Source organism: Poecilia mexicana, unplaced genomic scaffold (genome assembly GCF_051168715.1).
Source record: "Poecilia mexicana isolate PSO_F unplaced genomic scaffold, ASM5116871v1 scaffold_16, whole genome shotgun sequence".
Classification (NCBI taxonomy): domain Eukaryota; kingdom Metazoa; phylum Chordata; class Actinopteri; order Cyprinodontiformes; family Poeciliidae; genus Poecilia; species Poecilia mexicana.
Window position 1 is genome coordinate 1,071,757 of NW_028263385.1, and position 16,406 is coordinate 1,088,162.

A 16,406-nucleotide genomic window follows, 5' to 3' on the forward strand; every position below is an offset into this window, starting at 1 on the left:
TTAAGATGTTTGCAAAGTGCTGCAGGCTGATATTTTCCCTCTGATTACTGATTATTAAATATTAATCGTCATCTACAGATCAATCCAGCCATCAGGACTCTCAGGAAAAAAACACACAATCTGCTTAAACTGGAAATCATTTCCTTTTTGTTTTATTAGAAACATTTACAATACATTTTGAATCTTGAAAAAATAACAAAGAACCAGAACTAACATGGCGCAGATACAATAATAATTATAATAATCATAATAAAAATGTCTCCAAAAATGTAATTCACAAAAAAACATGTGCTATAAGAAATAAACCTGCAATATTTCCTGCCTTGTGAGGGCATGGCACACTGTAATAGAGTTCAGAAACTTTTTTTATCTTTTTTTTTTTCCCATCCATCAACGATCCGCCTCAGAGGGCCGCAGCGCGACGCCTCCCTCACTGTTCACAGAGAAACCAGAACCGAACGCCGGCTGCTGCCGGCCCCAAACAACTAATGCACTACAACCACTATTAGACCGGTATGAAACACCTACTGTGCTGGAAAAATTGGAAACGCTACCGAAGACAAACTGTCAGACTGCATCGGCCTCTTTGGAAAAGGGCGGAGTTTCACCAGCGAGCGCCATGTCGGTCCCCAACCGTTCACACGCAGCGGGAAAACCGCGCTCTCCGAGTTTGGGATGCATTTTAACCGTTTCGGACAGAAGAAGTTTCGTCTCTTGTAAAAATGGAAGCGAATTTTTTGCAGCGTAACACATTTTCTAAGTGAGAGGTCAGACATTGGTGCGGGGGACTGAAATGGTCTCCGTCTGGCTCCAAACTCCTTTCGGCTTTTCTAAAGAGACTCCAACTATGAAAATCTACAGCGAAGAAACGGTGCGAGCCTGCCGCCGCGCCGTTTCTCCTGGCTAAGTGACCATACAATATACATGCAAACTAGTACGGTAATGAATCTGGTGTGTTTATGTGTGAGTGTGTGTGTTTGCATTTAGTTACACAGATCTACACAGTGTGCTGGCTCCTCCTCGACTTGCACTTCACCTAATTAACGCATCAGGAAAAGTCGATCAAAAAGGCTTTTTTTTTTTAAAGCCAATCACGCTCCGTTGCCATGGATCGATCAGACTGAGTTGTGGATGTAGAAAATGTGTGAATGAAAGTGTTTACAAGGTGGGTGTGTGTGTGTGTGTGTGCGTGCGCGTGTGTGTGTGGCCCTGCTGGGCAAGAGGGTCACAGCTGCCTCATTCACTCCAAGCATTGCAGTTTTTCTTCTTTTACATTTTGATAAGAAAAAAGCGAGTTTAGATTACAGAGGAAATGAGTAATAATGCGTTCAGTCAGTAACATGGGGTCGGGAAGGGCGGGGTTACAGCAAGCAGCACTGCACAAACAATGCTGATGCAAGAAAAAATAGAGTTGAGGCACAAAATCGATGCTCTGTGACTAAAATATCTCCAAATTCTAAAAATATTCTATTTTCTGTAGTTCTTCCGTTGTTAATGCACTGATGTTGCAGTAGTGCATGTCTGAAGTTAAAATTTCAGCTATGGGGAAACTCGCTCCCACCTACTTCATCCACTGTGAAGCACGTGGGCAAAGTGTCCATAACTTTCATAAATAAAACTTCTCCTTTTTAGTTATTAGTAGAAACTGACTTTCCTGTGTTTAGAAATATATTAACTTCTTGTCATTTTAATTAAAAAACAAAATGTCTTGAGGTTACTCATAAATACGTTGCTTCATTTTCCATAAATAACATCCAGATACTGACTTTTTTTCCTCTGCTTTCTATGAAATAATAACCCATGTTAGCAAAATAGATCTGAAAAACTGTAATATGTTTTTTTTATTCATTTTTAAGTTGCTTTCTATAAATGCATGTGGAAGAACTCAAATATAGACTACGTCGAAAACCTGTTGCAAATTCCTTCCAAAAAAACTAACTTAAAGCTCACTTGTAAATTGTGAAAAATAAAAAAGGGTGCATTAGTTTATTTTTCCCCCATTTTTTTTTTTACATTCAAATGCATTGCTTGTTCAATGTGTGACTGACAGGTTGGTAGAATTGCTTAAGTGCATCCATTGAAAAATAAGGATTTCCTATCACTCCTTTAAAAGGGTTTCTACAGAAATGCATAAAGACCTTTTTGATATTAAGAGAAGAAAAACATCTACTTTTTACTATAATAGCAACCTTAATACGATATAGTAAATAATACTAACACAAACATAATGTATCACTGAGTTGTCCCACCCTCTGCTGCTGCGCAGGAAGTCCTTACTCCAGGTGAGCTGGACAAATGAAACTTAGATTTTTAGGAGTTAAACTATGTTTCAGTCAGTTAAACTACACAGTAAATATATGATTTTAAACTGATGTTCTCTTTAAGGTCTTAAAGCTTTTATACACTTTAGATATCAGGCTGCTGGATCCTTTTATGAGTTTCTTGATAAATCTTACCTATTGTAATAGTTTTGAGTATCATGCAGGTGAACTGAAAATACAGAATATTTTAAAAATTCGTCATAATGAGTCTGAAGTTTGGATTTGATCTCAATCTGGTTTCAGTTTAATCAAAAATCTTCTTTCAGTGGCTCAAGCAGGTTGGGAAAATTATGTTTTCTAACCTGATTTCTGGGCCAGAATAGTTCTGTTACTGGTGTTTAAATTTACTTTTGGGAGTATTTCAGTCTGTAGGATCACTTCTTAGTTCAGTAAACTGTAAACAAAAAGGCAGATTATTATGCTAGATTGGTTAAAACGATGTAATAAGTTAGCTCTCTTCTGTTCTTTGGTTAAATCTGACCTTTTTCTTTCAAAGTAAAGAAAAAAATAAATCATCGCGGTGCAAAATAAGGATTAAACGACGGCATCATCCTCATGCCATCAGTCCATCAGAAGCTGTAAACCTTGCCGGACTCTTTAACAAAATAAAAGTCCTGAATATGATTGATACAAACATGATTAAAATCCCAAACTAACCCTGAAGCTGTTCTACACGTTCAGGTCACTAAAAGACAGAAATGCAGCGGGATTATGCTAATAACGAAGGTCAGTTTCTAAACAGAACATTATTCAAAGAGCTGACTCCCAGTATCCTCCTATTATTGCTTTCCTGATAAATAAAAACTGATTTCTTCTATAGGGGCTAAAAGTTCTTAAATATTTGCCTATTTAATTAAGACTGGATACATCAGTGGCTTCATAAAATTCATTCTTACTGTTTATAGTAGTGTCTGCTTATCTATATTTGGATGACATACTTAGTAAATAATATTTCTTACATGTATGGATCTATCTAATATACTAATATAGTCAAAAGGGTGACAGGGCGCATATATAAACATTTTATATCCTAGTTTTTTTTTTTTAATTTATTCTAAAACATCGACGATGACACTTTGAGATTGTTAAAAAATAATGAAAAACTCACTTTAGGCGGGCCTGCGTCTGGCTCTTCCTAGCTGATACACACACCATATTTACAACACGGTGCCTTCACGCGAAGAACACTCCTTAACTTACAGCGTCTAAACCGGGAGAACCTCCAATAAGACATCTTTGTTAAACCAGTGCAAAACTGAAAAGAGGGGAAAAATGATGACATCTCCCAAATTGTCACTACTGAGCACAAGAATCACCAAACCACACAAGAAAAAAAAATGATAGGGAATCCTTATGTGCGTGTCTTTTGGATTGTGAGATAGATTTCACCATCAGCGGTCGGTTTGGTATTAATCAGATGCGCGTGTTTTATAATAAGGTGCTTTGTTCTTTTTTTTTTCTTTAAGTCATGTGTTTTTAAAGAGCCTAATGTCCAGAATCCCCCCTAATCCCCACCCGAGCAGTTTGATTCACATTCTTCTTTTCCAAAAATAACTTCTTTACAAAGTTGGTTATTGGGGAGTGGTACTGTATCAAAAGGCCAAAGTTGCTACCTTGTCAGCCAAAGCAATGGCAATATTCCATAAAAAACATTAAGGCAGAAATAAAACAAACAAAAAAATACTAAGTTCAAAGAGCGGGGGTCGTCCCCGCCTCGTTGTGACGCTGAAAGCTTCGGCCAGACCTCTGTGCAATTTCTCCTTCCCTAAAACTCAGTCCTCCTCACAGATTTCTGGGAACTTTCGATGCCAGTCCGGTGCTCTCGCTGGAATCATGCCAGCGGTCATTTCTCCTTCTTCATTTTGTTTCTCCTTTAGAGAAGGGGGCTTTCTGGCCCTGAAGACTGGATTTGTTTTGTTAAAACGAGACCCCCAAATTATTCAGGCCTGCTGGGTCGCCGGTGCCGGCCCACATGTGACAGCAGCTCAACACTCGCTCAAAGACCTGATGATCAATAGAGCTGCTCGGTCTGCAGGGTTTTTTTTTCCTCCTTTTTTTTTCTTTTTGTTTTTTTTGTCTCGAAGTATACTCCTCCTTCACTCCCTCCCATCATTCAACAGCTTTAATCCCCCAACCCCCGATCCATTGCTCTAGCCCTCTGAAATCCCCAGGCTGGGGCTAAGGCAGACGCAGCGGGTGTGTAATTTGATTCAGCATGAGTGCTGGTTAAATGGGGCGTTTCCTCTGCCTTCCTGTCAATTACAATAGTCTGATTTCATTGTGAAAGTAACGCGAGTTGGGGGCCGGGGCCGTTCGAGGCGAAGGGCCAGTCGTGGGATGCCCCTTACAGTAGAAACTGTCCCATAGATGGCACCCAAAGAGGGGGATTAACACGGGCCCTCTGTGATATGATCACTAAACGGTTTGCTTTTCATCAACTGGAATAAATATTCCAGGTAACTGGATTATGAATGTCTCTCCTAAACCTCCATTTTATTTCACGGCTGCCAAATGCGGCTAGTGTCTTTCTGTGTCCGGGTGTGTTTTGGGACAAAAGAGTGCACCCCCTCTCCTTGTCCCCGTTTGGGTAAGAAAAGGAGCAGGGGGAAAAAGGAGGGGTTTCCTATTCGCCTAGCTCCCTTCAGTGGTTCGGGGGTCCAGAGTCCCCACACGGTCCGCACCTGGACCGACCCATTTGCCTAATTATCAATGAGCGAATCCAGGCCGTGTCCGAGCGCTCCGTGGCCCACGCCGGCCGCCACCGAAGGCGCAGACAATACGGCTCAAAAGCAAACGGTCCAACTGTAAGCCCAGCAGCTCCGGTGGAGGGGATGCATGAAAGCCACTCCCAAAGAAAAGAGGGAAAGAAAGGGGCTAGGCGAGTCCTCCAAACTCAGGGTCAGAGCCGCAGCGCGCCGCGAAACACCTGCTCCTGTACAGCTCTGCTAATTACAGGGGGGGACGGAAGGCCCCTCGCAGGAGAAAGGATTAGCAGCCCTGGACTCTGTGTTTTACAGTATCTGCTCCTTTAATCTGCTGCTGCTGATTCAGGAGACGATTCATTCAGCTTCCGTCCAATCTTAAGGTTCTCCGAGGACACGAGAGGGGGGCTCCCGCCTCGTCCTCCATTGTTAGCCGGACGCGGCCAAACGACCGCACGACACAATAAAAGCGTGGTTAAGGTGGCTTTGAGACAAGTCCTTGGGGAATATCAAAAAGGGGCCAACTGGATGGATTCCAAGGCTTTTTGGCCTCGCAAATTAAATCAGTGCTTTAAGCCAACCGAGGAGCCACATGCTTTTCAAGAGCCACGAGCAGCAAAGCATTACCGAGTCTTTTCAACAAACTGCAGTGACCAAAGCGTCACCAACGGCTACCGGACGGAGAATCCCCACCTTTACAGCAGCCCTCATCCTCTCTCTGAATAATATCCATAAAATTCAAGCAGTTTCTATAAATAATTAAAATCCTATCCCTTTTAAATCTGTTTTCTAATGAAATAAAGATTTGCTTCATCTCTTTCTGTATAGATCCCGACTGGAACGAACCCATACACGTTTATCCTTTAGCCAAAATGCTTTGGACCAATTATCCAAACCCACAATCACAGTTTAACTGAAAACGTTTAAGTTCACATCTGCTGCTTTTGAATTTCTCATGGTACGATTTTAACAATCCTGTTTTAGACCAAGATGATTGTAAGGTGCAATAAGTTATTTTTTTTATTCCTTCTAGTAACATTGACTTTGTAGGTCAGTCAAGTGCAGATTGGGTTCCTCAACAATCATCTGTTTCCTTCAATAAAACCCACTTTAAGGTAAAAAACAAAAAAATAATCGAAGAATAAAATGTTCACATTACTGTCTACCTCTGCCTACACTGTGATTCATGAATGAAACACAGCAGCAGTCAAAAAACTGAAAATGCAAGGTACTATACTTCTCTTATAAACAAAACTTTTATAAAATATATATGCATATATATATAAAAAGAAAAACTTAAAAATATTTCTTATACTTTTTAGTAAAGCAAGCAGGCCTTCTAAAATATCTGCTTGATTGTTTTTAAATTTTCTGAAAAACAAAAATGTATATAATAATAATGATAATAATAATAGTAATCATAAGAACAGTAAATAATTATTGAAGAAACACTGAGGAAACTAAGGATAAAACGGACGTGGTTCTTTAGGAGAATATCCGGATGGCCTGAGTGACCTGGGTGTGGCACACCGGGCACTCCGGGTGGTTCAGCTCACAGATTCGGATGGCACACTCCATGCAGAACAGGTTGTGGCCACAGGGCACCAAGGCAGCCGTCACTTTGCTCTCAAAGCAGGTCATGCAGTCCCGCACGGTGGCCGGCGGAGAGTCCGGCACCGGCAGGCGGCCCGGGAAGCCGTCCCCGGCCGAAGCAGGCTCGCTGTGGGCGCGGCGAGCCTGGGCGTGAGGCGAGCCGGATACGATGCTGGTGACTGAGTTGTTGGGGGTCCCGCCGCCGCAGGGCTCCGGTAACCCAGGAGAGAGTCTGGTCAGGGGCAGCGGGAGGCCGCCGAAGCTTTTGGAGCGCTGCTGGGTGTAAAAAGACACCTGTTTGGGGTAGTCGGGGTCCCCCCAGCCCTGGGTGCCCTCAGATCCAAAATACGAGCAGGGTTTCTCTCCGGAGCCGGAGAAGTTGCTCTTGTTGTAGATCCCCCCTCCCTCTCCTCCTCCTCCTCCTCCTCCGCTCCCGCCTCCAACCATGGCATCTGAGAAGTTCTGGCGGTAGCTGCTGGTGAGAGGCTTGCGCTGGCCCCCCTGCAGCCCCCACACCTGCTGTAGTCGGCTCTCCAGACCGCCGGTGCTGCCCGCCGGGCTACTTCCACCATTCGGCCCCAGACAGTCGTTCTCGTTGTTGTGGTCATGCAGGCCTCCTGTTCGGAAGGCGATGTGCGCCTCGATCTCCTCGCGGGCGCGCTCAGCATTGCTCGGGGAACCCGTGATCTCGAAGACGGGGTCGCGGTCTCGGCTGGGGGTCACGATGTACGTGCAGGTTTGCTGCTGGATGCGCTTAATGGTGGAGCCCTTAGGCCCCACTACCAGCCCCACGACGCGGTATGGCACTCTCACCTGAATGGTGGTCTGACCCGGCAGAGGCGTGGGCGGGGAGCCGCTGAAGGACACCCCCAGCTTGTTGCGGGAGGCGCGTAGCATGGAGAAGTGCTCTGCAGCAGAGATGATTTCACGACGGGCCAGTGCAACATCTTCCTTCCGGCCAGTGATTAAAAACACAGGCTCCTCTCCTCGAACGGGGGTCTTGATGTAGGTGTTGGTCTTGGCTCGCAGAGCTTTTATCTTACAACCTGAAAAGACACATTTCAGACATTTTTAAGCAAGTCAACAAGACTTTCCTGATAATTACGTAAAAGGATAACTGGTGGAAATCCATCTAATTTAGTTGCGTTGCTCCTGTTGACTGCTTCCACTTATTAATGTTTCACCAGCAAATGATATTCAGACTAATTAGCATGATTTATGAGGTCTCCCACTCCACAGTATTGTTGCTCTGAATCACGGCTCACCGAGGAGAACATGGAGAAGTGTCGATCTGCACAAACGTGGCAGATTTGGTGAACTTTACACTTGCTGCGTTGCTGACCTCTCCTTGAACCTGCGACGCTGTCAACCCAGAGCCACATCGTTTTCGGGCCATTTATATCTCCACATCTGCCTGTTTTTGATCACTGTTTATGAGTTTACCCTATTAAAGTGCTTTTAAGACAGCATCCTGATCTGAGTGAGCGCAGGGTAATAATGTTCTTTCATTAGATTGCCTGATCTTGTAGTAGGACACAGCAGGATATGCATTGTTTCTGGACGGACTGCCAGGTACATGCGAGGTCAAGAAATGACAGCGGTCCTGCGTATGTCGGCTCCTCATTATGGTGGGCTCCCGTGTTTACTGTAACATGCTGCAAGGAGGCCGGTCCAACTCGCTGGCTAACCCGGGAAAATCATCGCTAACCGGCGAAACGTCTACTTTCTAACGCGCCACACAGACCCACTTTGCTCAGGAACACTCACTTCCTGGGAAGTGACTGTACGGAGCGAGGGATGGTGGTGATACTCAGAGGGGTTAGAGCAGCTCGTGCCCCAATTCTGAAAATGCCCTCTAAGGCCACAGCACGGCATTAGGCTAATAAACCCGCTCATGACACAGGGGCTTAAGAAACTATTCAATTCCTTTTCCCAAACTACATCCTAAATTTGAACAAGTACACATTAGTCTCTTAATTAAAGGATTATCAATAAATAAAATAGGCAAGGATGAATTAATCAAGAGCAGAATTAAGGTCACAGGAGACAGATTCACGTTCATGCTGCTAAACTGTAGTGAACGAGGTGATTCAAAACAAAGCCACGCTTCATCAGAGGAGAGGGGGTGCAAGAGCATCGGCTGACAGGAGAGAAAAAATAATCATCCCTTCATGACAGGAAGCTCCAGCTTTACCCAGACAGAGTAGGGGGGTGTGACCAAAGAGCCAACCAAAGCAGGCTCACCTCAGTTCCCCCCAAATCAGACAAAAAAAAAAAAAAAAACACCCCAATCGCTGGTCCTCTCTGTCCGCTAACAGTTATCCCATTAAAATCCAAAACTAACTCTTCAGAGTGAAGAGTGGGAGTCGCAGAGGGAAACAAGGGGCACTCAGCAGCACCGAATCCACAGAATATAATGCAGCGGGGGTTGGGCAGTCTGCAAAAGCAGCTTCTCTGGAACCCTGACGGTGTTACGGACGTCTGGTTCGAGGTAAAGCTGGATTTCAGCAATGGAACCTCACCCACCCTGCAGTCTTTGTGCCTGCTCAGAGCCCAGCCCTCTTCTGGCTCCCCAGCCTGACAGACAGCCATGTGGCTTGGAGGGTGTGCACCGAAATGGGGCTCCACTGCACCGCCAGACCATTCAGCTTCCACTTCCTCAGCCCATCATGGCAGCACCCCCACCAATCAATTCAGAAAACACTCCCCTGCCCCTTCTTCAGGCTTGTCTGCAGAAACTTCTGCAAAAATACTGCTGCAACTTCTGGCTGGGTTCCCCAAATCAATCCCCCCGCCCCCTCCTCCTGTTAGATCACACCCCACCCCAGTCACACACCTTTGTTTGACAGCTGTTGTCACTCATCTTCCACTCTTTGTTCAGCAGCAAAAGGAAAACAGGAAAATTAGAATCCCAATCTGCTTTGCTTTGGGATCTAAACTTTCCAACTGCCTGATCTGAAGAGCAAAGAAACAACAACAAGGTGACCACGCTTTCTTTGTCCAATTGTGTCACTGGGCCAGTGCGCAACGTAAACAACAAGCTGGATAATAAAAAAGAGGGGGTTGAAACATCCAGCACTTTTTAAGGCCAGATGACTAATATTTGGTGATGTTGTTGGGTTGAGACGAAAAGACGCCCCCCTCGTCGCCAGCTGCATGTTTTTTTTTTTTTTTTTGAACAGTCTGGCGCGTCTCAGACGACAAAGGAAGCAGCGCTCTCCTGCTCCACAGCGCGTGTCTGCGCGCTGACATTGATGGCGTGGATGTGGAATCATTCGCCCAGGAGGGAAGGGAGCTTTCTCCCAGTATTTCCCACCCTCTCCACCCCCCTTCCCTCTGCGCAAATACGCTCAAAAAGAGCGAGAAATGAGCGCAAAACAGGAGAGCGGATGGTTTTTGTGGAAAGATGAGAACTTGAAACATTTGAAGCGGAAAAAGAAAAAGTGGGAGGCTGATGCCTCTGAGGAGTAGCTATAAAAAAGGAGCCCACACCACTCCCTTTTCTTTGTCAAATAACACCAGGTAACAGTTGGAGAACAACAAGCGAGCGGCTCAGGGAGGCATGCAGCCTGTTTGAGGGGAAGAAAAGCAGGAAGTTTGTAGGAAATAACGAGCGGGCTGCGGTTTACCTTGCCTCCCCACTATCTCGGCCACATGTTCGGAGCTGGGCACCGGGACGCATTCTGTTATGTTGCAGCCTCGTCCTTTAGTCTCTGCTGAGGAGCTGTCGTACAGGGCGCACAACTTGCTCTTCCCCTGCAGGATGGCCGCGTCCCCGCCGCCCCCGACGCTGTTGGCGTGGTTGTGGTGGTGGTTGTTGTTGTTATTGTTGCTCCGGTCCTGCACTCCTGTTGTCGGGGCTCCGCCGCCGCCGTCCTCGCCTTCCCCGAGCCCCAGCAGCGACAACTGGCCGAGCGCGACCCTGAGGGCACGGGAGTCGTCCTCCTCCTCGTCGGGCGCCACGAGGAGACCTTCGCCGCCGAAGCCGGAGCCGGCCAGATCCCCGCCGTAGCCCCCATTTTTCTCCATGATCCCTGCTAGAACCAGCAGGCTAGGCATGGCTAACAAAAGAGTGTGTGAGACAAAGACAGGGGAAAGAGACTGGAGAAACAGCACCCGTGCCGCCTCCTCCTCCTCCTCACCCCTCCTCCTTCCCTCTTTGCGCTAGACCCTCCCACAGACCGCCCCCCATCTCTTTCCATCCGCCAGACTCTCGGTACAGTACCGAGCTCCGGCCGTCTGCTCGGTGGATGGGGCCGGGCCGATGCGTTGCTCCACCCAGTCTGGTTTTACACCGACCCCCCCCTCCTCCTCTCCTCTCCTCCCTCCGTCCTCAGTGAGACAAAAAACGAGCCTCCCTCCCTCCCTCCGTACCATTCCGTCTCAGGTTCGCTAGCATGTGGCGGCCCACATCCAGCCCTTCTCCTGTGCAGGAAGGAGGAAGCGTTCAGCTCGCCTCCTGCGCCGCATGCAGGCGCAGAAACGCAGCCGCGCTGCGGAGCTGCGGCAGCGCAGCGAGCTGCATATTTATATTTTTGGTGACTTATGTAAGAAGAAGAAGCCATCCAGGATGTAAACAGTCACTTAAACGTTGCAAGGGCAAGCGCGCACATGGTCATCTGCTGGAGAAAAAGATGATGTCAACTCCACGATGATGATGAAGATGATGATGGTGGTGGGGTGGAAATCAGCAGCAGCTTCCGCGCACACAGAGGGGAGAGTGGGGATTTTAGGAGTGGAGGAGTTAGTGGCGTTTTTATAGAGAAAGAAAAAGCAGAATGAGGTTGGAGGGATGGGATGAGGGGGGTCCGCCCACCTCTGTGTGCTTTGCGGCAGGTCACCGTCTCCGGCGCCGCTGCGCATCAGGATGTTATGTATAGGAGGCAGAGCGGGTGTCTGGGCCGGGGAGGAGGTGACGGGGGGGCTGTGCATGAAGAGAAAGGGAGTTGTCAGACAGACGTTGCAGACCTTATGCGGTGGGGGGGGGGGATGTGGACGTGGTGGGTGGAGTGGGGCATCAGTAAAAGCCCTCGCACATTTCCCGTTTGGGAAAAAAAAAGGTTTTGCAGCAGCTCCGCTGAACAAAGAGCCGCGCCGCGTGTTTTTTTCCCTCCACAACATGTCCTCCTGAAGCCACCGACCGCATGCTTTAACTGCTCCCGCTAACTGCAGCCCCGCCAATTAAAGTCATCATTAATATAAGCGCATCGGAGCCCAGGACGGAGCCACTTGAACTTGTAATTAAACCCGTAAATCTGCGGCATTTTTTTTCAATGTATCAAAAGTAAATTTATCAAAAAGAATAAAATCTCCGAGTCAGATTATTGAAGTTGTAAATTGCTGCCAGGCTTGATCATAAAAGCTTTGAGGAAATCACTATGCAGCGCTGAGCAACAACTGATGTCCGTCTTCAGCTTCCTGGGTGTCAGTCTAACTCCAGCCATCTGTCCAGCGTTGCATAAGTCTTTACCTGCAGAGCAAACTCCACCTTTTCCCCGAGGAAACTCTAAAGTTCGTAGCTTCACCTGGATTCAGAAACCGAAACCTCTGTGTGTGAGTGTTTCTACTCAGCCTGTCATTTTTAATACATTATAAGCTTTTTTTATTATTATTCCCACAGACACAAAAACACAGTCTGATACGACAGCCGGAGCGCGGCTGCATGAATGTTTTAATATTTCCTTGTGAGGATGACTGTCTGCGTTGTGGTGCCCCGCAGAACGGAGCAGGAATATTATCACACGTTTCCAGTGGAAGTAGAAGCAACGCTGCTGTTGTGATAAGATGGAGCCAGCGAAGGTGGAGCAGGTGTATTTACATGAGTAATCAAAGTCTAGACGCCGCTCACCGGGTGCCAATCAGGAAGAAGGGTTCGTTCCCGGAGGGGGTGCTGCAGATGAGGGCGCTCCGGGGGGATTCAAACCCCTCCAATAATAAAATAACAGAATGAGAGGCTGCGTCCAGCGGGGCTCGCTTCCCCCACCCGGAGGTGAGGCCAGTGGAGTGGGGGGAGAACCTCTGAGGGGTGCGCGGTGTGTCCGAGAGGTCGTGTGGCTCCATTAAAGGGGTCCAGTGGGACTGCAAGGGGCCAGATCAATGGCGGCCATGGATCTGGGATCGTGTTTCCAGCGGGACTGCGGCCCCCTCAGTCGGCCTGGATGTGTGAGTGTTGTTGCACATCATCTTTATGAGCGGTTCTGAAAGGACCACAGCAGGTCTGGTTTCCATTCAGGCCCACTCCCCGTGGGCCTGTGTGTGTGTGTGTGTGTGTGTGTGTGTGTGTGTGTGTGTGTGTGTGTTAGCTACAGGATACTGCTGGTGAAACCCAGTCAGGTCATGTTACTTCCACGTTTTTTAAAAAAAAAATCTCTGATCTCAACCATCTGCTCGTCGCTTGCTGCCGTTACTGTTTCCTCTCCTCAAGCTGAACAGTTTCCATTACAAATGAGCGCAAATCTTTGTGCTAATTTAAAAAAAATAAAATAAATTTCACAACTCCAGTATTTCCGTTAAAAGTAGATTAAAATCACCCTTCACCTAAAAAGACTTTAAAAATAATGGTGGTGATGAATGTAGACATTTATATTAGATTAAATTCATAATTCAGCCAATCAGAGGAGATGTCATCATCTTACTCAGCCAGTGGAGCCATAAGCCCCGCCTACTTGGGAGCTGCTACGAATGCGGCGTTTTGGGGAAACTGGAGATGATTTCCTGAAGAGTTGTTGATTCAGCAACTTTTGATGAACCAGCTGCACATTGTCTGTAAGAAAGAGGAAAAAAACCTCCTCATTATAATGCTTCCTGTCTTTTTCTTTGTCTTTTCCGCCAGTAGTAACATCCGGCTGTTGATCATGTGACTTGTGTGACGTGTAAAACTGTTTCCGTTGCAGTTTTGCTAAATACATCTGTTCCGATAAGGCTGGGAAACAAATAATCGGAGCACAGAAACCCAGTTGTTGTGTTTTTGTTTTTTTTAATTGGCATGTTTCCATTAAGCAAATTTATTTTCCTAATTACAATTTGTCAAATTTTATGGCTAATGGAAACAGTACAAAAGTTCTGCACACATTTGTACTGTGAACACAGATAGTACTGATAGAAACAACGTCTACTGAATTACACTCTGAATTAAATTCCCTAATTTAAATTTTTGTAATTCTATATGCTGCTAGAGAGAGAAATTGCTATTTCCACGCGCGTCTCTTTGTCGAGGAGCTTGTGTAAATATTGCTTTCACCTGTGGACAGTGTCTGGCTTTCAGGAGGACAGACGATAGGCTGTAAATGTGTCTGAGAATCCCTGAAGGACGTCTTTTTGACTTCCTCGGCCAGATGTCCCTTTCAGGAGTTGTGGGTGCCCCGCCGTCGCTTGAATGAGGCCTGGCGAGCACAAAGGAAGTGTTGGCTGAGCACCACGTGCTGATGCCACGCTGAAACGGCTCTCTGCGATGATGTAAGTCCTCATGCAAATTGATACCACATCGTGTGCTCATAATCCGCAGAGAGCCTTGAAGTCAATCAGCTGAATAAGTGAGGCACCAGAGGAGGAGGCCGGCTCTTTGTGTGGTCTTTCCCTGATTAAACTCTGATTTGTTTGTGTTGTCATGTTTGGTTTTTTATTTCTTATTTCCAGAGGGAGCAACAGCGATCATAAAAAAAGCTGCATTGAAGAAGAAGCAAAAGCAGAGAACCTGAACTGACTCAGTTCTGAGAAGTTTCCTGATATTCTGCTGTGATTATTGACCTACAAGCTGCAAAATCCTGGCGGATTAGAGAAGGTTCTGATTTAATATTCTAACAAATATCAGCTGCAGATCAATATTACGCGCTTTCTCCTTGAAAATCCACACTTTTCACTTGTGTTCATTAAATGCAGCAAAACTAAAAACTTGAATAAATGAGTCATTTAGCAGATTCTATTTATTTAAAAAGTCCCAGAATGGTTGGTCTGCTGTTGAACTGGATTCTCTGACTTCAACCAAACCACCTGCAGAGCATTTTAAAGCTCAAACGAGGTGAGTCTGGACGTCTTACTGCCAGATCAGACCTAAAAGAAACAGGAGAAATCATTAAAATAAAATCACTTTATGCTCTAAGGTTGACGCTTTATTTTGGTCCATGTCCAGATCATCAATGTCCACAGAGGGCGACTGTGGCAGACTGTGATGAAACGACTGATGAACTGTTCAAATTAGTGGTGGGACTCATTAAAATTGTTAATAGTGTTAATTTCAGGGTGTGTAATTAATCGTATTTTAATTAGAAACCATATATCGACAAAATAAGCAACATTTTCAATTGAAAACCAATTTTTGCTGCTAAATTATTACATAAATACACATATGAGCTCAACAACAAAGATATTTATTGTTTTTAATCTATTATTTGGGTTATTCAACCACCAGATTGGTGCAAAGTGCTTTTATACTTTCCAGTGTTTCAGAGACACTTGATGATTCATGGATCTTATTTTTAATGAGGACTGTGGACGCTGACGTTAGCGATGCGACGTCGCTAACATCGCATCGCTAATGCGATGTTAGCGACTACATGTTTAGCATTGAGATGCTATTTTAGCTTTAATAGCTTTGCTGGACAGGCGAAGCACAACTTACACAGAATAATTATTTTCCCAGTGTCCCATCAGCTCGTTTTTAGAAGCGAAAACGAGCTTCGTCTTCCATCGCCGCCGTTGTTTACGGATATCGTTTGTGTGTCAGAAACACAATACAAAGGTTCCGGTTAAAATGGGAAAAAATGTTTCTTCATTCAATGTTTATTTATTCTACATTAATACATTTTGGCACTATACAGATAAAAGTTGCTCTGATTAGATGTAAAACATTTATGAGAATCGGCCGATAAATAAAACTGGGCTGATATTAAAAACTCATGTTTATTTCCACCTGGTTGTCGTCTGATTCTGTGGTGGAGGTCGGTCTCTTTACCATGATAGTGATGCAGGATTGTGGGTAATTTACCTGAAGCTGAGAAATCAGGTGTGCTTGAAATATAAATATAAGATATAAAAATATTAGATATGAATGTCAGCCCAAATTTTCATAATGGTAAATGTCTTAATATTTAAGCACACAACTTCTACCCATGTATTTTCAGTTTAAGCATTAGTTTGACATATAATAATAATAATAATAATAATAATACCACTTCAACTGTAATTTTGCATAAAATGCTGAAAAGAAACTGTAAAAAATAAAAAAATAAAAATATCTCACCAGGTATTTTTGGTTTTGTTTCTAGTGTAAATATCTTCCCTGAAATAAAACAAAACTAACAAACAACAACTCAGCAAAATGTAGGAGAGTTTTTTTCAGTTAGTTTTTAGTTATTGGCAGATTATTTCATTTCTCATATTACAAGTGAGATAATCTGGCATTGGAACTAAAACTTTTTCTCCAGTTTTAAGGCTTTATTGTCGTAAAACAAGACATTATATCTTCCTGAGAAGTTACTTGTAATTTAATACACTTGAAATAAGACAAATGTGCTAGAAACCAGACCAAAACTACATGGTAAGACTTTATGTTTTTGCAGTGTAAAAGAAATAACTTTGAATTTAAAGACATATCTTAATGAATCTGAAATCTCATGATCTGCAGGTTGAAGACTCTGATGTAGAGTCAGAATATGTGAGATATATTTATTATTTTTCTGACCAGGTGAGATATTTATGATCCTCCACCTGCTGCAGCCGATGACCAGGAAACGTCCAGCAGGATGTTGTGATCAGGAGAGCTGCTGTCATTTGGGAATATGAGTCAGGTGGG

At 44.9% G+C, this 16,406-nt stretch overlaps 1 protein-coding gene across 1 annotated transcript; it reads right to left on the reverse strand.

The window, feature by feature from the left end:
- Positions 1-124: 124 nt before the first annotated feature.
- mex3a (mex-3 RNA binding family member A) lies at positions 125-11,135 on the reverse strand. The gene is made up of 2 exons (XM_014969094.2): positions 10,246-11,135; positions 125-7,662 (listed from the first exon to the last, which is right to left on the reverse strand). Exons 1-2 carry the CDS (start codon positions 10,673-10,675, stop codon positions 6,509-6,511), a joined length of 1,584 nt encoding a protein of 527 aa, XP_014824580.2. The 5' UTR covers positions 10,676-11,135; the 3' UTR covers positions 125-6,508.
- Positions 11,136-16,406: the final 5,271 nt, after the last annotated feature.